The 25,831-nt window shown below is 51.8% G+C and overlaps 2 protein-coding genes across 9 annotated transcripts in view; one reads left to right on the top strand and one right to left on the bottom strand.

Annotated features, from left to right (window-relative positions):
* The window catches only part of LOC140898032 (uncharacterized), a 131,070-nt gene extending 107,536 nt beyond the window's left edge, over positions 1 to 23,534 (top strand). For 6 of the 8 annotated variants that reach the window (XM_078848510.1, XM_078848509.1, XM_078848511.1 and 3 more), the window contains 3 exons: positions 20,176 to 20,302; positions 20,809 to 20,922; positions 21,255 to 23,534. In XM_078848510.1, the coding sequence (XP_078704636.1) occupies positions 20,176 to 20,302; positions 20,809 to 20,922; positions 21,255 to 23,284 (2,271 nt within the window). In that variant the 3' untranslated portion in view covers positions 23,285 to 23,534. Of the gene's footprint in view, positions 1 to 17,340; positions 17,421 to 19,510; positions 19,634 to 20,175; positions 20,303 to 20,808; positions 20,923 to 21,254 lie in introns of those variants that run through there. The other 2 variants (XM_073311428.2, XM_073311427.2) reach the window with 2 other exon arrangements.
* Positions 514 to 9,146, bottom strand: LOC140898065 (zinc finger protein RFP). The gene is made up of 7 exons (XM_073311523.2): positions 8,702 to 9,146; positions 6,230 to 6,325; positions 5,396 to 5,626; positions 4,754 to 4,776; positions 3,906 to 4,021; positions 3,054 to 3,113; positions 514 to 2,184 (listed from the first exon to the last, which is right to left on the bottom strand). The coding sequence occupies exons 1-7, from the start codon at positions 9,116 to 9,118 to the stop codon at positions 1,670 to 1,672; spliced, it is 1,458 nt and encodes a 485-aa protein (XP_073167624.2). The 5' UTR covers positions 9,119 to 9,146; the 3' UTR covers positions 514 to 1,669.
* Positions 23,535 to 25,831: the final 2,297 nt, after the last annotated feature.

Below are 25,831 nucleotides of genomic sequence, written 5' to 3'. Positions count from 1 at the left end.
CCCAATTTAGGCACCTGTCGGTGAGAGGGGGCAGGGCTTAGGACACCCCTCCCCCCTTGTCGCCTCTCCCATGGGCTAGCTCAGGTGGCTCCCCCGCCACACACCGAGCTGGCTTTTGTGAATCGCACTGTACGGTATCTGTGATGCCCACGCATTGTCTAGGGAGTTCAGGGCCCACCTCAGCTCTGCAGAATGTGATTTTCTAGTTGCCTACAAACTAGGCCCTGTGACGCTCAGCATTGCAACACCAAGTCCCTTCATGGATTGTCCCCTGTGCAACCAGTCACCTCTCCGCAGAGCACAGCTGAGCAATTCCTGATTGACACGGGTGTGCACAGGACAGAGACAGAGCACAGGCTGGTTAGTAACACATCCCATAAACCCCAAACTCTCCTCCTACAGGCACAATATTCCCTGTGGGGGTTGGGGGGACAAAACCAAGTCTGGAAGCAAATCCCATGATGCTGCCCTCAGCAGCTGCAGCTGGGACAGTACAGTGGAACAAACAAGAAGAACTGTTTGTAATGTTTTATTTACAGAATTAGGGTTGCCAACTTTCTCACGACCACCCTTGTCCCAGCCTGACAGCTGAGAAGGAGCCTTAAGAACCATAGCACAGCAAGGAGATCCCCAGCTACCGAGCACAGTTTTCTTAATGGCACAACAACCATACAGTTGTCCGGGAATTAATGAGTTACAGTCTCACTTTCAGTAACTTGTAATAAGTCTCTCCATCCCTCTCACATTCCCGTTCCTTCTCCTTTTTCTTCCACACTGTACTTTTCTACTCATCATTTTTCTAGTCCTCACTTCCCACCCCTGTAACTCTCCCACTCTCCTCCCCTCCCTGTCACAGATCATCCCCCATGGCTGCTCCCTTCTTTCCCCTGATTTTATCCCTTCCCCTCTTGCTGCCCCGGCTGGTTCCCCGTCAGGGATTTTTAACTGTCACTCTTCTCATTTCCGTTTTCCACCATTTCTCATAGACTCTCCCTTTATTCTTCGTTTATTTTCATTCACATTTTTCTTCTTGCTTCTTCTAATTCCCTCTGGTTCAACCCGCCTTGTCCCTGCCTCCCCCAGTGCTGCCAACCTCAGGAGGTTTTAAAAAAAATCATAAGATTGACACAATGATGATTGTTTTAAGGTTATATAATGGGTTTTTTGGTCAATCTGCACCCCTACCCATCTCCCCCTCCCACCTGAGTGTGACAATTACAGGGTTACCAGCTGTCCTGTAGTTACAGGGGAAAGGTGACTTGGGCCCCTGCGTCAGGAGTTCTCTCTGGGAGACCCCATGAGATCCAATCCCACAGATCTGCACAAACCGCTCCCTGCTGCTGCTTCTCCCCAGCCCCCCAACCCCTGATTGATTCATGCTGGGTCCCTGCCCAGCCCCCACCTCTGCCTGTCCCCAGCCCGGCTGTTAGTTCTGCCCCCTGCCCAGCCCCCGCCTCTGCCACTCACTCCGCCTGCAGCCCCAGGGGTTCTTCCCCTCTCCCGCTCCCATCCCTGGGGCTGTAGGGAAAGGGGGGCTTCCACAGGTCATAGATATGAGAAGCAAGGGGCTGGGTAGACAGGAGTCCTCCAAGGTCACAAAGACTGGCGTGTGTGACACTAGAAAGGCTGATTTCTGGTTCTGCAGTGGGATTACACCCCCCGCCCTCCCTCAGGGACACAGTCTGAGCTGGGATCCCAGCCACACCCAGAGCCAGGGGCGGATTCTCCCCCCAGGGACGGAGCCCGGCGGGAAAGTGAAGATCGGGGCCTCATCTCCAGCATCGATAAATGTCACCTGCCCCCGGTCACAGTCCAGACAAACCCGGATCCTGCTGGGGAATCGACGCCGGGGCAGGGGGGTCTCAGGGGAGGTGAGAGCCCAGAACTGATCCCCCAACCACCCAACAGCCCAGATCCCCCCGTCAGGGCTACAGCTGATCCATCCCTTCCTCCTCACAGACTCTCTGGCCACCCCCACAGCCCAACCTCCCCCACCCACCACCTCCACCTCCCAGCAATGTCTCCCTGAGGTGAATCCCTCACAGCCCAGCACACAGGGCTTAGTGTCAAATCTCTCAGGGGTGTTGGGCAGATGCTGCCGTGTCTCTCCCCGTCTCACACTTTTCCAGTCCTCAGTCAGGATGAGGTGGGGATGAGCCGTGTCTGGATCCAGAGTCACATTCTCTGGGGAGAGAGAGAATCAGAGCGTGAGTGGCAGAGCTCAGCCCGGGGGGAGGCTGGGGCCATTTCTCACTCTCCCCAGCAGCCCTGATCTGGCTGGGACAAGCCTGGATCCCAGGGAGCTGCCTCTGTCCTGGGCACCTGAGACTGAGCAGAGATGTCACTGAAGCTCCTCAATCTGTGTAAGTGGAGCCACTTCATTGGTTTTTCATTTGCTTGCTGAGGCTTCAGCTCCCTGCTCCCTCTCCTGGGGTTGCTCCATTCCCAGCATCAGAGACACAGCAAGGAAGATTTTAGTGAGGAGGGAGCAGAGGAGGCAGGTACCAGCTTTGAACCCCAGAGGGAAGGTCCATCCCCTAAATGCAGCCTCCACTCGCCAGCCAGAGTAGGAAGAGCCAATTAAGAAAAGAGAGTAGGAAATGGCATTGGGTGGAGGAGCCCCATCCCCAGCCTAGAGAGAAGGGAGGAGCTGCCAGAATCACAGGGAGAGCATCTACCCAATCCAGGAAGCAGCTCTAATGGGAGAGCCCAGCCCTGCCCAGGGGAAAGGCAGGATGTTGGAGAAGCACAAGGGGGGAGACCCCCTGCACTGGGGTGAAGCAGAGGGATGTTTCAGTCCTCAGGGCAGAGAGCTGTGTTCGGGTGCTGCTCAGGGAGAGTGTTTCTATTCATAAGCATGGGCAGAAACTCAGCACTCAGGTTGGTGTCAGGAGTGTTTGTGTGACTTCAGCGTGGGAGCTCCTCACTGCTCAGTGTGTTGTTTTTAGGGCTGTGTGTGTCGTGGGCGGCATTGGTTTGGTTGGTAACTTTAGCTGCAATCTCATGAAGACGTTTTCGGATAATTCAAAGACAATCTCCAGCTGCAAACTCACCCTCTCTGAATGTTCCTAGGGATCCTCCTCTTTTCATCTCTAGTGCAGATGGCAAAGTGTCTGGAGGGGGGAAGGAGAAAGGAGGTGAGATTTCAGGCTTTCATGTTTATAACAGCATTCCCACTCTCAACTCGTAGAACTGTCTTAATTATGACAGAGAAACACTGAGATATTTAATATGAAAAGGTCTGAAACCGTCTCTTTCCTTTCTCATTCAGGCATCTCCCAGCAATGGAACCAACATCCTTGCAGCCTCACAACCATCCCAGGATAATCTGTCAGTGACATTTACTTTTCCCCTCCCACCCTTCAAACTCCAGTTGGTTTGTCTCATTCACTTGCTGCCTTTTGTCATAACCTAAACCTAGAGACTGCAAAACTTTGGCATAAAAGTAACTTTACCCACTTTGCTCCCTTTGACACTAATGAGATGTTGAGAGTTTCCTAAATCCTGACTCTAACTGTGAGCTGTTGGGGCTGTTTACTCAGCGTCTCTACGGAGAGCAGCACGCCGGGGCCTTGTCCTCCTTAGGCAGGAATAGGAATAATAATAAAACCATTTTATAAATGTGGAAATTGAGGTGGGGGAAGGTTGACTCAATGAGTCCGATTCACCCCTGTACTGGCAAAAGTCTGAGTCATTTATTTCTTTAACAGGAATTGTCATGGCAAGACATATTTTTGGTAGAAATAAAGGTTTGAATTAATCAACCTGAGTGACTTGGACCCCAAGTGCGTGACATTCTCACCCAACAATTAAACAGAAGCACCATCTAAATGTGAACCAATTGGCCACCTCCCTCAGTCTCAGAGGCTCATCCCAGTTTCCCCTCCTAGATCCCTTCTAGGTACCTTTGAACTTCCCCAGAGTCTCCGATAGCACAATCATTTTCCAGGAGAAATCGCTGACTCCCTCTTCCAGTTCAGGAGAAATCTCCTCTGGCTGTTGGAACTGCCCCTTCTCACACCTGGAGAGAAACAATTTCACGTGATTATATTTTATTGTGTGACGGATTATATGTTTTTGCTAGTGAGTCGCTGCTCTAACGGCCTGGAGATAGAATTCCTCGACTTCTCCCAGCCTCAGAGCAGGGTGCAACACTGCCCATGGCCGTACAACCTTCCCTTCAAAGGGCTCATTAATACTCTTCTACTCTGGTCTGGAGAGACCAGCTCTGGGGACAAAAGGGAAATTGAGTTTCCATGGGCAACTCACTCCTTGGCCTCCATGCTCTGAGGCACAGGAGGTTCCCAGGTGAAGTGCTGTAGAAATCTGCCCTCTAGGAACTAGACTGAGACACCAACTCCCCCTCCCCAGCTCATTCCACACAGGTCTCCAAACAGTCCTCAGGTGGGAAAGACTCTTGACCACGGCTGCCCTGGGCTGAATAGTGACCGGTGCCCCAGCAGTGGCAGGCCCATATTCCATCCCTACAATGCTGAGGCAGACAGTCCCTCCGGGAGGTGACATCTCTAGGAAATACTTGAGGTCAGTCTTTCCCAGCGAATGGAGAATTCCAGAGTCTTCTGTACAAGGGTGGGAACCTCAGGATGAAGTTGATCAGCGAGATTTGTATCCAACATGTGACATTCCCCACACATTTTGCAGTAGAGCTCTGGGGAGATGTGGTGCTAACATTACCACCAAGCTCTTTGCCCGCACTGTGGAGTATGAGGGGGAGTGTGAGAGAGCCACTTACCTGCTCAAGGTGCTTCTAATATCCTAGAAGAGAGAGAGAGACAAAAGAATTTCAGTCCCCTCTGGCACACACACACAGGGGATTCTAGGGAAGGGATTTAGGAAGTATGAGGAAGAGAGGCCCTGCCCTGGCCCAGGGTCATGGATTCTCTGAGCTAATGGGGCTTTTCCATCTCTGATATCTCTGTGTCTGTGACTCTGCAAAGAATAATAGTTAGTCACATGTCAGCAATGCACGCGCCGAATAACACCATGGTCTCCAACTGCTGGACTCCACTTGCTTGTGATTTAGGAGCCCTCCCTTCCCTGTGTGGGGATCTGGCATGTTTCTAATGACAAGTGCCAGTTTCCAATTGTCCCTGGAGGTGCTCAATCCCATGCCCCACCCCCACTCCAAACCTTCCCACAATGCCACCTCCCAACCCAAATCTTCCCGCTCCCACTCCACCCTTTCTCCTCCCGTGAGCACACTCCCTCCTCGCTCTTCCCCCTCCCTCCCAACCTCTGCTGCACACAAATCGCGGCAGGCGGGAGGTGCTGGAGGGAGGGGGAAGAGTTGATCAGCGGGGCTGCTGGTGGGCAGCACTGAGTGGGGGAGCTGGCTGCCCTGGAGCACCCGCCTCTGTTTCTCGTTCAGTCTGACCTGCAGGAATTCACTCGCTGGCTTCTGACACTTCCCCTCCATCTCACTGATCAGCTCGCTGAGACGGGAAATCTGTTTGGAGAGTTTACTGACATTTTCTTTCTGGATCCTCACAATCTCCTCCTCCAGCTTCTCCAGCTGGGCCCGCAGGAGTTGCTCTTGTTCCCCCAGGAACTGCCGCAGTTGCTGAAATTCAGACACAATCTTCTGCCTCTTGGTTTGTGTTTGTTTCTGTATGAAAATAGGGCAAGGGATGGTCAGGGACATGGATGGAGCCCGGGGTCCTTTCATGGAGAGCTGAGTGTGCAGGAGGCTGAATTGCTTTGAAAATCCTAAGATTTCTGACGTTTGACTCTACTCTGTGGGTACTAGGCAGGGGATTCTCTCACACCTTCCCCTTTGGCCCCGGTATTCCTCTGAAAGGGATGTTTCCATGCTTGTCATGGTCAGCTTATTCTGTTATTTATGGTCTCTGGAAATTCAGATCCAGAGCAGCAGGAGGCAGGACTCAGCACTACACTGACAGAGACGCCAGGGGAGTTAAAAGAAACAAACATTTAAAAAATGCACAAAATGACCAGACATAGTGGACAGCACCTCACAGGGACATTCAGTTCACTTGGGGAGGATTTCTGGGAGAGCCACAAGGGCTAGACATTAACTCATCAACTGCAATGGAAGCTTAGGGCTTGTCTACACGTGAATCTAACCCAGCAATCCATGATCAAGGAGAAACACACACAAGCTCATGTTCACCAAGGCTACACAGGAGTCTGCCTCCAAACAGACCTCCCACAGCCAGTCCCTGCCGGTTAATAACAACAGGCACCTTACCAGATACTCCCGGCTATTCCCCTCTCTAGTCGCTTTCAATCCCAGGAGCTTTTCTCTCTCTTCCCTCAGAGTCTTCAAATGGGCCTGGATTCTTTCCTGAGGAAACAGAAAGGATTTGGGAGGTTTCATCTGGATACTTGAGAGGTGGTTGGAAGTGGGTGTTTGGTGGTGCTTAACGTTTTCCAGGAGAGAGAGGGGAGGAGCGGGGAGCCGCCCGCTCAGGGGAGGAGGCAGAGAAGAGGCGGAGCAGAGGTAGGGATTTGGGGAAGGGGTTGGAATGAGGGCGAGGAAGGGGTGGGAAGAGGTGGAGTCGGGGTGGAGCCTTATGGAAGGGGTGGAGTGGGGGCAGGGTTGGGGGCACCGGGGGGAGGGTGTCAGTGATGTGGCCCTCGGGCCAATGTACTAGTCCTCATGTGGCCGTCCTGGTGATTTGAGTTTGTGATCCCTGGGCTAAGCAGTAGTTCTGCAGAAAAGGACCTGAGGATTACAGTGGATGAGAAGCTGGATATGAGTCAGCAGTGTGCCCTTGTTGCCAAGAAGGCCAACGGCATATTGGGCTGCATTAGTAGGAGCATGGCCAGCACATCAAGGGATGTGATTATTCCCCTCTATTCGGTACTGGTTAGGCCACACCTGGTGTATTGCAACCAGTTTTGGTCCCCCCACTACAGAAAGGATCAAGTATCAGAGGGGTCGCCGTGTTAGTCTGGATCTGTAATAGTGGCAAAGAGTCCTGTGGCACCTTATAGACTAGCAGACGTATTGGAGCATACGCTTTGGTGGGTGAATACCCACCTCGTCGGATGCATGTAGGAGAAATTTCCAGAGCCAGGTATAAACCTCTGGAATAAGCCTCTGGAAAATTTCCACTACATACATCCAATGAAGTGGGTATTCACCCACCAAAGCTTATGCTCCAATGCGTCTGTTAGTCTATAAGGTGCCACAGGACTCTTTGCCGCTTTTACAAAATGGATGAGAACAAATTGGAGAGAGTCCAGTGGAGGGGAACCAAAATGATTAGGGGGCTGGGGCACATGACTTACGAGGAGAAGCTGAGGGAACTGGGCTTATTTAATCTGCAGAAGAGAAGAGTGAGGAGGGATTTGATAGCTGCTTTCAACTACCTGATGGGGGGGTTCCAAAGAGGATGGAGCTCAGCTATTCTCAGCGGTGGCAGATGACAGAACAAGGAGTAATGGTCTCAAGTTGCAGTGGGGGAGGTTTAGGTTGGATATTAGGAAAAACTTTTTCACCAGGAGGGTGGTGAAGCGCTGGAAGGGGTTACCTAGGGAGGTGGTGGATTCCCCTTCCTTAGAGGTTTTTAAGGCCCGGCTTGACAAAGCCCTGACTGGGATGATTTAGTTGGGGATTGGTCCTGCTTTAAGCAGGGGGTTGGACTAGACGACTCCTGAGGTCTCTTCCAACCCTAATATTCTATAATTCTATGATTTTATGCCCCCCCCAGGGGCCACAGGGGCACATTTGCCCCTTCCAGGAGTGGCGTAGGGCTGGGGCAGGCTGGAAGCCTGCCTTAGCCCCAGTGCACTGCTTACCGGGAGCCGCCCGAGGTAAGTCATTGCCACCCGTCTGCACGCAGCACCCCCTTCTGCACCCCATACCCCCTGCCCCAGCCCTGACCCTCCTCCCAGAGTCAGCACCCTGTACCATTTTCTGCACCCCAACACTCTGCCCCAGCCCGGAGCCCCCCCTACACCCAAACTCCCTCCCAGAGCTTGCACCCTCACCCCACCATGCATCCCAACCCCCTGCCCCAGGCTTAGCCCAGATCCCTCCTCCCACACTGCAAACCCCTTGGCCTCAGCCCAGAGCCTGCACCCCAAACCCAACCCCCTGCCCCAAACTGGTAAAAGTGAGTGAGAGTGGGGGAGAGCGAGCAATGGAGAGAGGGGGGTATGGAGTGAACGGGGCATTGGGGGGAAGGGGCAGGGCCTCAGGGAAGGGGTAGGGTAGATCCTGCTTTAAAGACTTGATATTTTGACTCTGTTTCCACACTGCCAGATCATTAATTTTGTTATAAAAAAAAACCAAGGAGTCCAGTGGCACCTTAAAGACGAATACATTTATTTGGGCATAAGCTTTTGTGGGTAAAGACCCACTTCTTCAGAGGGGCTTCAAATGGACTGAAGGTGAAAAACCCATTGCAATTCCTCTTTGTTTCTGTGGATACAGAACACGGCTACCCCTCTGAATGTTGTGATCGCATCTCCCCATACAATGAAGACTTTACAAAGTTGGATGGTGAGTCACACCTGTGACAGGTAACTCTCAGTGAAATTAGCCTGTAATTAAAACCCAAAAGTTAACCCATTGAATGAAGTGAGCTGTAGCTCACGAAAGCTTAGGCTCAAATAAATTGGTTAGTCTCTAAGGTGCCACAAGACCTCCTTTTCTTTTTGCAAATACAGACTAACGCGGCTGCTCCTCTAAAATCTGACAGCAATTCCCTACCTTGTACTCCTGGGCAGCCTCCGCTATGGGAACCACCATGTGCGCGCGGTGAGCCCGGGATCTGTCGCACACCACACAGATGGGGGTTTGATCCTCTTCACAGAACAGTTTCAGAGCCTCCTGGTGTTCCCCACACACCCCGCCCCCTCCTGCTCCCTTCGCTGCCTGGAAACTCAGCCGCTTGGCGATTTCTACCATGTCTCCCAGCAGCACATTGGGCCTGAGGTTTCTCTGTTGCACAGTTTCTCTGCACTGAGGGCAGGAGGCGGCTGTGTCGGGTCCCTCCCAGCACTGGGCGATGCAGGCTTGGCAGAAATTGTGCCCACACTCCAGAGTGACAGGGTGTGTGAAATACTCCAGACAGACGGGACATGTCGCTTCCTCCTGGAGACTTTCCAAGGGGCTCTCTGCAGCCATGGCTCCCTCCGGGCAGTGGGACAGGCTTTGTTTCCATTTCCTGAGTTCACACTATGCCCCGCCTGCAGCAGCAAGGGGGTGTTTCCTTGCCTGAAAATGACCCCTGCTGTTAGGACCCAGGAGGAGCAGGAGCTGTGTGTCTAAGGCGAGATAATCAGGCTTGGCAGAGTTTTTTTATACTATATAATTGTGACAGATAATGTTTATTTTAAGCAATTTTTGCATTTATTGATTAAAACTTTCACCGTTGCACAACAATCTGGGATTTAAGCCTTTCATTCGAAATAAAATTGTCATGGTTGTGAGAAATTAGGGGGCGGGGGGCGGTTAAGGAATCAGACAATATTTTGGTCAGACCAGAACTATTTAATGACAGTAGACTCTGAGATTCAAAAAGTTGAAGCTTTAGAACTGTTAAAATTGTCTGTGAGGAGCTAAATCTCCTCCCTCCCGCAGCAGCTCCCCCAGGGCAATGACCCAGAGCCTCCCCCACCACCACAGGGACCGAGGCTGAGAGTCCATCTGCTGGCGGCTCAGGGGCCTGTGGAATGTGCTGGGATCTCAGCCTGGGCCCTAGGGGGGCAGGTGGCCCTGAGTGTAACACAACCACGCCCAGCAAGGCCTGCTCCCATTTTCTCCCAGTTTGTCCGTCCCAGCAGAGAGACCAGGGACTGCAGGGAGACCAAGCTCCCGTCCCCCAGGTGAGGGCTGGGGCCCAATGGCCGAGGGCAGCCGGTGTGAGGGGAGCTCGCACTAGGGGCCTGCAGGGTACGTGGTGTGGGATAAACAGAGACCTCTCAGGCCACTTGCCATTGCGACTGCAGGAGGGGATGTGGGGACAGATGGAGGAGGCCTGGGGCAGTCGGGAAGCCGCCATCGGGGACACGGAGAGGGAACTCAGCTGTGGCGGGGAAGCCGTGCTGCGCAGAGATGCTGCTGCGGATGCAGCTAGTTACCCGGGTCCAGCGCCGCAGCAGGTTAACAACGTGCTTACTAGACGTTGCAGCTCAGCGGAGTGAAGTGCTGCCCTTTTGCTGATCTCCGCGCGGCTTGAGATTTGTGAGCATCGTTCAAACACCTTTCCCCTGCTGCTGTCTTAGGTACCTGAGTCTTCACTCAGCGTTGCAGAGCAGAGCAGATTCAGTGCTTTGGTACAGGGTTACGGAAAGGAAAAAGATGGAATGATACATATAGTACCTGTAATTTCTCTCCCCTGGCTGTCGGATGTACTGTGTGCAGCTGGTTACTTAGAGACATTCAGTCAGACAGCTGGGGTGGCATTTTTGTGCTCTTCCCCTTTCGCGGTAAATGGTGGCTGTAACTTTCCCCACTCCGGTCCCTTTGGCATCACTGGGATGCTGAGACCTTTCAGGATCAGGACACTGAATCGTAAGCTTTTCGGGTCTGCTCAGAGCTCAGCACCATAGGGCCCTTGTCCTCCACAGACTGTAATGCAAAGAGACACACAGGCATTCTATAGATGGGGAAACTGAGGCAGGGAGTGGGCTGGTTCTATGGGCCCCCTGTTCAGTGGCTGCAAGGGCCAATGCAGACCTTAGCAGCACCTAGGCAAGTCCTAAGCTGCAGCCAGAGCTGCATCCCTGGTTTAATGGTCCTAGTGTCTACAGGCAGCCAGTCCCCCAGGGATGTAACAAGTTCATAATCTTTCCCACAGGATGGGTAAATCCACCGTTTTGTTCACAGGGCCAGAACCTCAAGGTTAACTTGAACAAAATGAAAGTAGCGGAAATGTGGCTCCTGTCCACACTGTGCTGAGGTGCCCTGGGGAGACATGGCTTTCACCTGGTGGCCAAGCCCCTGCCCAGGCTCAAGAACTGTGAGGGGGAGTGAGAAGGAGCCACGTGCCTGGTCGAGGTGCCTCTGAAGTCCTAGAGGGGAAACGAAGAGAAAAGAGCACTCGGTCTAATATGTCTCACAGTGGGGTGGGGCTGTTGGACTCTGGGATACAGGGCGATTGCTCTGTGCCTGGTAAGTTACATCCTCCTTTCAGCAAATGCAGAATGAGGGAAGGGATCAGAGTTTGCAGCAGCATTAGGGGATGAGATTTCAGCAAACCATGTGCTGGCAGTTGCTGAATCCAATCCGTGAAAGGCCCCAGCCCAGCAGACCACCTGGATACATGTGTTATCAATGCAGCTCTCAGCACACTGGGGAATTCTGCATAAAAATGGCTGGCTGGGTCTGGCCCACTGAACTCAAGGCCAGCACCAGCCTCTGACAGCCCTGACAACGCTGAGTGCAGGAATGAGAATCAGCCAGTGGCTCCCTAAGGGGTTGCCCTGAGGTCTGAGGACAAACCAACCTGTCCTGGGAATGGAAAGTGGGAGGGAGCCAAAGAAACAAGACTATTCAGGGACAGTAAAGGCTGCAGGGAAAGAATTAGGGAGAACAAGCAAACCAGTGAAACGGTAACCGCCAGGCGTCAACAGGGATTAAAAGGGATTTTACAAACACCAGAAACAGAGGCCCTGCCCTGGACCCAAAGCCATGGATTCTCTGAGCGAATGGGGCTTTTCACCTCTAACATCTGCACGTCTGTATCTCTGCAAAGAACAGTAATAATTCCCGTCTCTGCCATGCACACACTGAGTTACGCTGTGATCTCTGAGTGCCGGACTCCAGCGCCCAGGATTCAGGATCTGTCCTGTCTCTGTGCAGGGGTCTGGGTGGCTGGAACAGTCTCACCTACAGGAATTCACTCGCTGGCTGCTGGCCCTGCCCCTGCAGCTCACTGATCGGCTTGTAAAGAGGAGATATTGGCTTGGAAAAGTTGGTGGCATTTTCACTTAATTTCTTCCCAATCTCCCTGTCCAGTTCCCCCAGTTCCCCCAGATGGGACAGCAGGAATTGATCTTGGTCCCGGACACAGAAGCCCAGAGAGTCAAAATGAGAAACAATTTCCTGCCTCTAATCTTCTGTCTTTCCCTGTGATGGCAGGTCACGGTCATGTGGAGACTCATGGGCCATTTCATCACCCTCGTGCTCTCCTAGCACGTACATAGCACTTCTCATCTGTAGAGCTCAAGCACTTTACAGTGAAGGCAAGTGACGTTCTCCCCATTTCACAGATGGGAAACTGAGGCACAGAGCAGTGACGACCCAGATCCCCAGTGGGACTTAGGTGGCTAAAGCCCAGGTTTCGACCCCTGACTCCCAGAATTAGGTGCCACTGAAATCCAGAAAACCTCTGCCTGGCTGCCCCTAACTCTGCAGGGGCCTAAACTCACTCAGCACCAATATTTCGAGGGGAAAATTTCCCACGGTTCCTAAATTTCTGCTTCTGGGCCTGGGCCCTGCTGCCTCCTTCTCGGCGTCCAGACACCTGCCTCTCACCTAAACCCCAGAAGGAGCCTCCAAGCAGAAGGCCGGCAGTGGAAAGCCTCTCTTGCCTGTGGGGCCCAATCCTGTAGCTGAGTGTGCTGAGCACCCCTTTTGGATCAGGGCTCAGGCAAAACCCAGAGGGGGTGCTGGCAGAGGCTCTTTATAACATTGAGTCCAGTGGTTAGGACACTCGCCTGGCATATGGGAGACTCAGGTTCTACTCCCTGCTCTGCCTGACGGGAAAGAAGGGTTTGAACAGAGATTTGGCACCTCTCAGGTGACTGCCCTAACCATGGGAGTCTGGGATATTCTGATGTGAGGATCCCCCTCAATCTCTTCTGATCATGGTGCTCCACTTTGGCTAAATAATTAAATAGCTCCTGGGTCAGAGCAAGAGGGTGACAATGACTCTAGAGCAGGGGTAGGCAAAGTTTTTGGCCTGAGGGCCACACCCGGTACCAAAATTGTATGGACAGGTAGGGAAGGCTGGGGGAGGCTGTGCCCCCTATCCAACCCCGCCCCACTCCCTGACCCTTGATTGCCCCCCGGATCTCCTTCCTCCTATCCACTCCCCCTGCCCACCTCCCGTCACCCCCACCCCCATCCAAACCCCCTGCTCCCTGACCATGCCCTGGGACCCCTAACGCCATCCAACCCAACCTGCTCCCTGACCACGCCCTGGGACCCCCGCCCTCATCCAACTACCCAAATTTTGTTTCTGATTTTCACGTTGCAATTTTAGCTTTTCTGTTCCTGTTCCAAATTTTCCATTTCATATTCACAGGCATTGTGCTTTTCTGAGAGCTTATTTACAGCCTGAGACATTGCACAGGTGACTCATGCTGCTGTTTGGACTTTCTTGGGGGAATAGCCCTCTTGATTCCCCAACAAGTTGTCCAACACTTTTGTATGCAGTGTAGAGACTGCAGCAGTTACACATGGATAGACCCCAAGCTTTTAAACACCTATCTTAACAAGCACTCATCAACCATAGCCGGAGGCTTCAGGGTGTCCCCCTTCTTCTCAGGAGTAAACCCGTCTTGCTCACACTTGCAGAACATCATAGACTTGAAGATAGCACTAATTCAACTCCACGTGCCTATGTATTTTCCTCTCTCCCAATAATCTGTAACCAATCTGATCCCAATCTGATCCCATCCTCATTTCCCCGGCCACTGAGTCTAATATCTTAAGACAATATTTTAGCTTATCCAACCAGTTCAGAAACAGTTGACTTATTCACTGGCATGGTCACCATCCTCTACTACCAAATGTTGAAATGGATCTTTAACGGCTCACAGCTGGGCAGAATGTTCCCGGTACCCGTCAACAAGTCAGATTCAGTAGACTCCATGCAAAACAGTTTATTTGAGAAAGAATCACAGACACAGTATAAAGTTAACTAATGCACGTCTCCCTAGTGAGCCTCAGTTCCCCAAAAACAAACCCTCAGTATTTATGCTGGCCCCATGCAGTATTCTGATTGGCTAGCATAGCGGGTATAGCTACCGATCTAGAGGAGGATTTATCTCTTTCATTGTCTTCTCGTCTCAGGCACATGGTCTATCAAGGATTCCCCCGAGGCAGTGGTTTCCAAAGGAGTCCCATGCCCTGTGGACCTTTTATTACTAATTTTCTCCTAATTAATACTTTGGAAGGGACTGCAGAAGGGGTACCGACCAGACATCACCCCACGGTTACGCTCTCATCAATCATTCACATAAGCTGTCAGCGCGATGCCTTCCAAAGGGGTCATTCTGGTCATTTTGCCCTGGGCCAGCTTGTGCCAAGCTCACTGATCTCATGTTTATACGTTTTCTTTACCTAGTGAGCCGGCATATTGACTGACAAAGGTCGGTAACAGAACAGACACGCAGAATAGAGAATTTCCACTTTAAACGTTTGATGCTCAGAAGGCCCTGCTCCCAGAATCCTCTAGCAAATTCAAACATGTCAAGCCGTACCACATTCATGTTCACCACATTCATTAATAGGAAGCGCAGTAATTCATAATAATTCAGCACCGTCCCAACACCCTGGACAGTGAATCTCCTTGTTTCCACCCCTGTCTCAGTGCGAGGGAGTCGTGCTTCTGCTTCAATGGGTGTCAGTTCCCTGTCACGCCCACCCTTTTACCTCCCCACAAAAACTCATCAGGGCTCTGCCAGTCCTAACTTTGCCTTGCAGACTAACACTGGGCGCAACCTTGTCTCCAGCCCCTCTGACGTGTCCTTCTGTAGTGACCACCCCCTCTCCACTGGACACTCAGAAATTCCCAGGTAGGCCATCGGGACAACACCAGCTTGTTTGATTCAACTGAGGATCAGTGCCAACAGAACATCACAGCACTGAGATATATTTTTAGTGAAAACAAACAGGAGTTTATTAGCTAAGATTGAAGAGATAGTGAGCGAAGCAATAAGACCAACAGGTTACACACCAAACGCCAGGTATAACAGGATTCAGATAGGCTAAGTTTAACTTTAACAGGTAAAATCCATGGCTAAAGCATTCTCCTAGGGCCACCAGCCACCATTGATGAAATCCCCCTTTTCATGAATGCAAAGCATGCTCTCCTTTTGGCTTCCTGAAGGACTGCAGGGTGCTGTTCTTGTCCCCCAGTTATAGTCCAGTAAACTGCTGAAATGGTCTGCCCACCATTGTCTGATTTTCAGTGTGCTCTTTCTCTTGGTCCTATATGCCAGTGGCTCTCAGTCTTTCCCCACCACGGTACCTCTTTCAGGAGTCTGATCTGTCTTGCCTACTTGGCTCACTTAAAAACAATGTGCCTCCTCTGGCTGGCATTTCCCACTTGCCTGCCTCCTGCCGAAGGAGAGTCAATTAATTTTTTTTTTAGCTTCTCCCAAGGTGGGGAGCTGAAAGCGGGCTGAAGCAGGGAAGGGGATGTAGATAAGGTGGGATTGAAGGGGGATGAAGGATGGGTCAGGGGCAGATGCAGGGGAATCAGGGAAGACATAGGGGACAGATGAGAACAGGGCTGCAATAGAGGGAAACTCTGAGTGTGTGTGGGGGTCACTGCAAAGGAAAGGGGGGATGTGGGGAGGGGAGGCTGTGGGAGCAAGAGGAGACTGGCTGGGGAAGGGAGGGAAAGGGGGTGGGGGTCGGGGAGAAGGAGAGGGAGAGATACAAGAGCAGCTCCTCCACCGCATGGGGCAGAAGAGGAGGAGGGGCTGCCCCACCCAGCAGCCAGAGGGGAATTCTTTTACTGCAAATAGTCAGGGAAGTTTTGGGGGTTGGTGGAGGCTTCCACCTAAGGGCTCAGAGGCTACAAGGCAGGTATCCTGACTAGGGATGAAAATAGCATTTGAAAAGTAACTGTTTCAACTATTAAAATTGTACTGGTTACACGTTAAGGAGTTCACAACATGGGCATCTGCCCAGCATCCCGGCTGTTAACCTGACGGGTTTAGCCCGGCAAACCACAGGTGGAGAGGCTGGAATTACTCTGGGCCCAGTGGAACATTTTTTAGAGTAGGGGTGCGGTTCCCCCGCTTCTTCCTGTCTGCACCCCCCAACTTCTTCAGATGGGGCCGGGAGCAGGGCCATGGCTCTGAGAGGGGGGGAGTCGGGACGCAGACAGGAGTAAGGGGCTTGAGGCTGGTCGTGGAAGCTGATGAAGTCATCCCCGTCGTACTGGCATTTCCCCGCCCCCCATGGGGTGTCCCAATCCATGGCCTGCACCCCGTGGAACCCTGGGGGAGGGCAGGGACAGAACTAGGTCAGCAGCCAGAAGTGCTCAAAGATCATGCGTCCACCCCCCTGCCCCCTCCCCATCAGTTGACAGAGATTACCACGTTCAGGGGCTTTTTATTTGTCCTCTGGATTTGCTCCTTTCTGGGGACACTGGGAAGAAAGGTCCTGTCACCTACAGCCTGAAGGCGTGTGTTCACCACCAAAGCAGGTGTCTGACCCGCAGCACAGCCAGGGCCTGGGCAGGAAGCCTGGGACATGGGAGGGACGACTGTGAACTGCCCTGGCATTCCAGAGACACTGTTTGTGCTTCCCCAGGGCCCATAGAGTGGGGCTAAGTGTTTTCCTTTCACCTTTCCCATTGCTTCCTGATTTCTTTTATTAGCTGCTGTTTAATAAATTGCATTTGTTCTGGGGTATAGATAATGGTCAGGGAAGTATCCAGAGCGGAGGAAGACCCGGAGTGGGGACGCTCTAGCCCGTGTCCTGAGTGGTCACAACCAGGTTGGGGGGCAAGGCCCTCAGGAAGCCTGGGCCCAGCCTTGTCAGGGTTATAAGGACTTTGCCACACAGGAGAGTGGAAAGGGAGCCCCGAAGGTGAGGCAGGCTCTGGGTGAGGGAAGAGGAAACTTGGCCTCAGATCCTTCTGCTATTCGATTCCACGGGGAGGCAGGGAGGCTGTTTAAATTTGTTAGTCTCTAAAGTGCCACAAGTACTCCTTTTCTTTTTGTCAGGAAAGTTCCCCACAATAGCGGGATCATTTCCCTGCTTACCTCTCTGCATATTTACTGGTTTCTCCTAAAGTTAATTAAGTATTTTAGGAAAATGTGACACCTATTTCCCCAGGCTAGATGAAAAACGGTCCCACCCTTCTGACCTTGGAGCCTGGGAGTGTAACAGGAGCCGGGCACAGGGATGCTGCAGCGGCGGTGGGTTGATCGCTAGGACCCGGGAGCGGCTGGGGGGCGGCTCTGGGGGGAGCGATCGCGGGGCTCAGGCCCAGCCGCAAGAAGTGACTCGCAGCCGCTGCGGGGACTCTGGCTCCCAGGCTCCCGGCGAGATCCCCGAGCCCCGGCGGCTGGTGCTGGGAGCCCGGAGCCCGGGCTGCAGCCGGGAGAGGGGAACCTCCAGCCGGGCCCTGCCCGCTGCTCCCCGGGAGCCTCTCCCAGGGCAGAGCCCCCAGCCCGGCCAGGGCCCCTTCCCGGCCCGGGCCCTGCCCCTGCCCCGGGGGGCCCCGCTCGGAGGGAAGGTAAGAGAGACCCGCCCCCCCCCAGGGTCACCCCCGGGCTGCAGGGGGCGGCTTTGGCCCCGGGCTGCTCCCCGCGGAGCCGGCTGCGATTCCCTGCCCCGGGCCCAGGAAAGCTGCCGCAGCTCCCGGTGTGTGCGGGGCGGGGGCAGGATCACGCCCCCCCCCCCCCACTTGCTGCTTTGTTTCCCTGCCCCTGGCTGGGCTGGTGCGAACAGAGGCTGCAGCTCAGGGAGATCTGAAGGGGGCAAATAAGGAGGGGCAGAAGGGGGGCCGGGGCCAAACTGGATGCAGGGTGGGGGGCCCCAGCTGGGGGCCGGGGAAGGAGAGGGGCCCAGGGGCACAATCTGGGCTGGGGGGAGGGGGCAGCACAGGTGCTGGATCTAGGCTAGCGGGGCCCTGCCGCACCCCCTGGCTTGGAAAGGTTTTCATCCTATCCAGGGTTTACAGTTTGGTTCAATGGCTCTCAGTGCCCCCCAGATTGTTTCAGCCCCCTTGCCTGGGACTAGGAGCCGGGGGTAAGAACGAGGTACATCTGGCGGGGGGTGAACCTAGGGCTGTGGGAGGCAAGCCCCTCTACACACGGTAGGGGCAGGATCCCAGCCCCTAAACACCCCCAACATCTTCCCCACCCGCTGAGCGTGTGGCCCCAGCCTTCCCGGTCCTGGGGCCCAGGGAGTGCATACGGACCCAGCCTGAACCCCAGGGGCAGCCTAAGGAGAAGCCTGACACGTTCCCCCACAGGGGCCGTGCACCCCACCTCCGCAGTCGGCTCTGACTCTCAGCCAGCTTGGAAAACAGAAGGGTTCATTGGTCGCTGAGAAGACAGCATAGAACAGAGCTAGTTAGCACAGAAATCAGGAGCATTCAGCAAAGTCCATCTGGGGGGGAATCCAAAGTCCCGAGCCCTGGACTCTCCCTGCTGAGTCCCAAAATGGGAGACTGATCCTGCTTCCAGCCCCCCATCCTCAGTGATGCCCAGCTGGCCCTCCCCCGTGCTTTCTCTCTTTCCCAGGAGAGCAGTTCATCTGGCCTTCCCCTCTCTCTTTGTTCTCCAACACCTTCGGCTGGCTCCCTGCAGGGGACAGGCTCTGACCATCACTTGCCAGGATACAGAATTTGGGGCATTCTCTACGCCCAGGCAGCCACTCTGCTGTCACACCTGCCCTCTAGAGGTCTCCACAATGATCACACCCCTGTATCCCTCCTGCTTGATACTTGTGTAACACATGGGGAAACTGAGGCACACACACAGTATTCAGAAAAAACATTAAGAACATTCCCGCTTCATCACCCACCTCTGAGACCAGCCCAGGGGCACTTTCTCCAGTGGCTGGAACCGCTCTGACCATACCAGCCCCTGAGCCTGCTGGTGATGGAGAGACTTGGGGAAAGGGCTGGAGCTGGGCAGGGAAATGCACACAAGGCACCTTTCAGGGACCGGCTGGTGAGTTTGGCCTACAAGGGGAGGGGCTCCCTGTGTCTGTGAGTCCCAGAGTTGCTGCCCTCAGTGACACAGCCTGGTTCAACCCCTGTTACCAGTGTCCATGGCTGAGCTGCCTGATGAGAGCAAAGGCTCACGCCAATGGGACAGTCACCCGTTCTCCCAGGGTGAGGGAAGAAGATAAAAAGGGAGAGCGGAGAGACTTGAAGGGCAGCAGGAACAAGAAGTGGGGAGGGAGCTTCCCAGCTCCCAGCCCTGCCCAGATCCATTCCCTGCACCCCCGGGGCAGTCCGCTCTCCTGGAAACAAGGGCAGGAGCTGAGAGAGGAAAAGCCAGTTGCTCGCTCTGCTGAGCACCGCGCTACTTAGGGAGATGGGGGAGAGCTAGAGGGGGTCACAATACACTGTGGGGCAGTACCCTGAAGTGACTCCTTTGATTCTGCTCTTTTTCCAGCGTTTGGCTCAGAGATGCTGCTCTGGGGAGGTTTAGAAGGGACGTGGTGGGTTAGTTCTAAGCAGGGGGGGCTGGCCGGGGAGGTAATGAACTAACTGGGTTTGTTCCCAGCATGGCAGAGTCATAGAATCAGAGCGTCTGTCTGCAGGGAGAGAGCCTGGGGGGACTTGGGGAGTGACATGGACTCCAGCCCCTTATGAAACCTGATCAATCTCCCTGCTCCTCTGACAGGCTGAGGAATCGCATCCACGTTTCGCTCCAGATCATCCCGTCTTCCAGGAGACAGGGCAGGGAAATGGCTGTGATGGAGCCAGCTCAGGTAGGGGATTTTCAGGGGGCTTTTGGTGGTGGGGGAAGGGTAGTGTAAAGGGGTTAATCACCCGGCTTGGGACGGGGTGTGATAAACCTGCTGGAACATGATCGACCTGGGCCTGATTTTCTGAACAGGCCCATTGGCAGGTGGGGGGAGGGGAAAACTCCATTTCTGAACTAGGGAACAGCCCCCTAGGCAGGGCTGGGAAAACTGACCAGACTCCCAGTGCTGGAGCCTGACCCCACTGGCCTGGGGCTGCTGTGAAATACGAAGGGAAGCTGTCGGGATTCCTGTCCCCGTCCCCGGCTCAGAGCTCTGCTTCCTGTGTCAGTCTGTGGCTGGCAGGCATGTGGGAAATGAGAAGACCCTGCCCTGCTCCGTGTGCTGCGGGGGACAAGGAGCTCTCACCGTCTCCCAGCCCCTGAAGCCTCCTGGCTGCTCTGAGCAGGGTGTAGGGAGGATTCTGCTTCTCTCTCCCTCCTCCCCCATGATTAGTGGGATTGTGGCTGGGGCAGCAGGTGCTGAGAGGGGGACTCTTGTTGTTTCAGATGCCGGTGACCTTCGAGGAGGTGGCTCTGTATTTCACCCAGGGTCAGGGGGCTCTGCTGGACTCTGCTCAGAGAGCCCTCTACAGGGACGTCATGCAGGAGAACTACGAGACGGTGACCTCGCTGGGTAAGGGATTCCTGGCCCCTTGGCTATTGGAAGCTGGGGGGGTCTGCGTGTCTGACACCGGTCAGGTTCTTCCTTCATCACACTCCAATGAGAAGAGGGTGTCAAAACCTAAGGCACATACTAAATCATCCCCACCCAACCCCCCTAGCTTGCACGGTGGAGAAGCCGTGCATTGTCCTGTCTGTGTTGTTTCTCGGTCGCACACAGAATCCCTCTTCTCTCTCCTCCTTGGGAACAGCTCCAGCCATGTGGAGGGCTCTGGGCTCCACAGGTTTAGAAATAGGCAGGGGTTTAACACTGGAGCTGGGTGTGCGTCCCAATTCCCCTCACTTCCCCAGACGTCTGCCTCCCCCGAGGGGGCTCAGTGACCATGTTCCCGTCCTCTTAGATTCCACTTTCCCCAGCACAGCAAAGGGACAGGTGCTGCCCATGGAATATCCTTTCTGACAGATGCTCTCTCAATCCTCCACAAACCCTGATCTGGTCTGATTTCACCCCCTGCACAGGATTCCCCCTTCCCAAACCTGACCTGATCATGCGGCTGGAACAAGGGGAAGAGCCATGGGTGCCCGATCTTCAGGCCTGTGAGAAAAAAGAGATCCCGAGAGGCTCCCACACAGGTGAGGACTGACACAGAAACCATCTGGTGAATGAAGGAAAAAGTTGAGAATCCCCCAAATGAGGTATCAGTAAGTGCCCTCAGTTCCTTCCTCATCTCATCCAGAGCAGGGCTGCAGGCAACATCTGTCACTGACGTCGCTTCCCACATGTCCTGTTACCTGCAGGAGTTTCCTTCCCTACTTTCCTTCTCTGTAAAAGTTTGGGTGGGAAGTGGAGGCAGAATCCAATTGCTCCATCTGAGCAGCTTTAGCATGGTGGGTTTTCCCCCGGTGTGATTCCTCTTAATTTCTCCTCAGCACAATGACTCCTGTCTGCATTGTCTCTCTCCCAGCAGGTGATGAGAGAGTGAGTGAGAAGAAGGAGGGGAATCAACAGCAGGAAGTTTCATGGGACGGGGAACCGCAGGGGACCTTTGTGGGAAGAACTGAAGGGATTTTTTCCCAGTACTTGGCACAGGGAGAAGCCTGGGGAAATTGGCAGAGGTCAAAGAGGCTGCTGGGAAACCACTCAAGGGAGCAAATGGATGAATCTATTATATATGGGGAAGGACACAGGAATCCCACAGCCCGGCAGACAACCCCCAAGGAAGACAAACACTATGAATGCCTCGGTTATGGGAAAGGATTTGTTCTAAGATCACAGCTTGCTACACTTCAGGCAATAAATATTGGAGAGAAAACACTTCAATGCTTGGACTGTGGGGAAAACTATAATAAGCACTCACAACTTACTAACCATGGGAGAAGCCAAATGGGAGAGAAACCCTCTCAGTGCCTTGAGGGCAGGAATTGTTTGAATTGGAAGTCAGCACTGATTACACATCAGAAAATCCGCACAGACGACAGACCCCATAAGTGCTTAGACTGTGGAAAAAGTTTCATACAGAGGTCAGTCCTTGTCAGACATCAGGCAATCCACACTGGAGAGAGACCCCATAAGTGCATAGACTGTGGAAAAAGTTTCATACAGAGGTCAGACCTTGTCAGACATCAGGCAGTCCACACTGGAGAGAGACCCCATAAGTGCATAGACTGTGGGAAAAGTTTCATACGGAGATCACACCTTCTTATACATCAGGCAATCCACACCGGAGAGAGACCCCACAAGTGCTTAGACTGTGGGAAAAATTTCATACAGAGATCACACCTTCTTATACATCAGGCAATCCACACTGGAGAGACACCCCATAAGTGCTTAGACTGTGGAAAAAGTTTCATACAGAAGTCAACCCTTGTTGTACATCAGGCAATCCACACTGGAGAGAGACATAAGTGCTTAGACTGTGGGAAGAGTTTCACACAGAGGTCAAACCTTCTTATACATCAGGCAATCCACACTGGAGAGAGACCCCATAAGTGCTTAGACTGTGGGAAAAGTTACATACGGAGGTCAGACCTTGTTAAACATCAGGCAATCCACACAGGAGAGAGACCCCATAAGTGCTTGGAGTGTGGAAAAAGTTTCATACGGAGGTCAGACCTTGTTAATCATCAGGTAATCCACACAGGAGAGAGACCCCATAAGTGCTTAGACTGTGGGAAAAATTTCACACAGAGGTCAAACCTTCTTATGCATCAGGCAATCCACACAGGAGAGAGACCCTATAAGTGCTTAGACTGTGGGAAGAGTTTCATACAGAGGTCAAACTTTCTTATACATCAGGCAATCCACACAGGAGAGAGACCCCATAAGTGCTTAGTCTGTGGGAAAAGTTTCATACGGAGGTCAGACCTTGTTAATCATCAGGCAATCCACACAGGAGAGAGACCCCATAAGTGCTTAGACTGTGGGAAGAGTTTCACAGTGAGGTCAAACCTTGTTAAACATCAGGCAATCCACACAGGAGAAAGACCCCATAAGTGCTTAGAGTGTGGGAAGAGTTTCACACAGAAGTCAAACCTTCTTATACATCAGGCAATCCACACTGGAGAGAGACCCCATAAGTGCTTAGACTGTGGGAAAAGTTTCATACAGAGGTCAAACCTTGTTGATCATCAGGCAGTCCACACAGGAGAGAGACCCCATAAGTGCTTAGACTGTGGGAAGAGTTTCATACAGAGGTCAAACCTTCTTATACATCAGGCAATCCACACTGGAGAGAGACCCCATAAGTGCTTAGACTGTGGGAAAAGTTTCATACGGAGGTCAGACCTTGTTAATCATCAGGCAATCCACACAGGAGAGAGACCCCATAAGTGCTTGGACTGTGGGAAGAGTTTCATACGGAGGTCAGACCTTCTTATACATCAGGCAATCCACACTGGAGAGAAACCCCATAAGTGCTTAGACTGTGGGAAAAGTTTCAGACAGAGGTCCCACCTTGTTAAACATCAAGCAATTCATACAAGAGGGATACCATAAGACTCTCGGAAAGGTTTCAGAAACAGATCAGCTCTTCTAAAGATCAGGCAATCCACACACAAGAGACCCCCATAAGTGCTTAGACTATGGAAAAATGTTTCAAATATATGTCATCCCTTGTTTTACATCAGAGAATCCACACAGAGGAGTGACCCCACAAGTGCTTAGCCTGTGAAAGACCTTTTAAATGGAGGAAAGAACTTGTTTCACATCAGGCAATCCACACAAGAAACACACCCAATTGAGTGTTTGGACCATGTGAAAAGTTTCACACAAAGATTCAATCTTATTACACTCAGAGGATCCACCCAGGAGAGAGACCCCATCAGTGCTCAGATTGGAAAAATGTTCCTACAGTGGTCAGACCTTGTTAAACATCAGCTAATCCACACAGGAGAGAGAGACCCCATCAGTGCTTAGGCTGTGAGGAAAGTTTTATATGGAGCAGCCCATGTTTTACATCAGAGAATCCGCACAGGAGACCCCATAAGTGCTTAGACGATGGAGAATGTTTCATATCATGGTCAAGTGCTTGGACCATGGGAAAGGTTTCAGAAACACCTCAGCCCTACAGAACATAAGCCAATCCACACAGGAGAGAGGTCCCATAACTGCTTAGACTGTGGGAAACATTGCAGAAACTGATCAGTCCTTGTTTTACATCAGAAAATCCATAAGACTCCATAAGTGCTTGGACTGTGGCAAAAGTTGTACACAGAGATCACACCTCATTAAACACGGGAGAATTCACACATGATCTAAACTTCTGTGACACCTGGCCCAAAAGAGTTAAGAACCTTGCAGGCTAATTGACCCAGATTCAACCTTTAGAGACATGTTAAAAGAGTGTGTAAATGGTATTTGGGGCCATTCAAAGTAATAGAGACAAGCACTTTGAAATGTAAACTGGTGTTGTTAAAAAACTGGAAGAAGATAGTAGGGCTGTTGATTAATTGCAGTTAACTCGTGTGATGATTAACCCCAAAAAATTCATCGTAGTTAGAAAAATTAATCTCGATTAATCGCATTGGTAAACAATAGAATACCAATTGGAATTTGTTAAATGTTTTTGGATGTTTTTCTACGTTTTCATATCTATTGATTTCGATCACAACAAAGAATAGAAAGTGCACAGTGCTCACTTTATATTATTTTTATTACAAATATTTGTACTGTAAACATGCACAACAAAAACAGTATTTTTCAGTTCCCCTCATACAAGTGCTGCCATGCAATCTCTTTATCAGGAAAGTGTAACTTAGAAACACAGATGATTTTAATTATATAAGTGCGCTCCAAAATAAAACAAATAAAAACTCAGTGCTACTTCTTTTTCTGCCACTCGCTATGCCAAACAAGTTTGTTTACATTTTCGAGAGAGAATGCTGCTTTGCTTCTAATTTATGATGTCACCGGAAAGTGTGAGAAGGTGTTCGCATGGCATGTTTGTAGCTGGCAATGCAGGTATTTATGTGCAAGATATGCTAAACATGCCTATGTCCGTTCATGCTTCGGCCACCATTCCAGTGGACGTGCTTCCATGCTGACAGTGGCCATTTAAAAAAAAAAAAAAGCATTAATTACATTTTTGACTGAACTCCTTGAAGGAGACTTGTAGGTCCCCTGTTCTGTTTTACACACATTCTGCCAAATATTTCGTAATATAGAAGTCACAGATAATGACCTAGCATATGACGGGACACTTTCACTGCAGATTTCACAAAACGCAAAGAAAGTAACAATCTGAGATTTCTAAAGATAGCGACAGCATTCGGCCCAAGGTTTAAGAATCTGAAGTGCCTTCCAAAATCTGAGAGGGACGAGGTGTGGAGCATGCTGTCAGAAGTCTTTAAAGAGGAACACCCTGATTGGGAAATTACAGAACTTGAATCACCAAAATAGAAAATCAACCTTCTGCTGGTGGCATCTGACTCAGTTGATGAAAATGAGCACGTGTCGGTCCGGTCTGCTTTGGATCATTATCAATTAGAACCCATCATTAGCATGAATTCATGTCCTCTGTAATGGTGGTTCCAGCAGGAAGGGACACATGACTCTTTAGTGCATCTGGCACATAAATATCTTGTGACGCCGGCTGCAACAGTGCCATGAGAATGCCTGTTCTCACTTTCAGGTGACCTGGTAAACAAGAAGTGGGCAGCATGATCTCCTGCAAATTGTAACCAAACTTGTTTTTCTGAGGGACTGACTCAGCAGGACTGAGTGAAGTTGTAGGCTCTAAAATTGTAGGCTCTAAAATTTTACATTGTTTAATTTTTGAATGCAGTTATTTTTTTGTACATAATTCTACATTTGTAAGTTCACCTTTCATGATAAAGAGATTGCACTAAAGTAATTGCAATAGGTGAATTAAAAATTGTTTATTTTGTTTTTTACAGTGCAAGTATTTGTAATAAAAATATAAAGTGCTCACTGTACACTTTGTATTCTGTGAAAACAACGAGGAGTCCGTGTGGAACCTTAGAGACTAACACATTTCTTTGGGCGTAAACTTTTGTGGGCTATAACCTACTTTATCAGATGCGT

This window comes from Lepidochelys kempii, chromosome 14 (assembly GCF_965140285.1).
Source record: "Lepidochelys kempii isolate rLepKem1 chromosome 14, rLepKem1.hap1, whole genome shotgun sequence".
Classification (NCBI taxonomy): domain Eukaryota; kingdom Metazoa; phylum Chordata; order Testudines; family Cheloniidae; genus Lepidochelys; species Lepidochelys kempii.
This window is presented reverse-complemented; position numbering and strand designations above follow the sequence as displayed.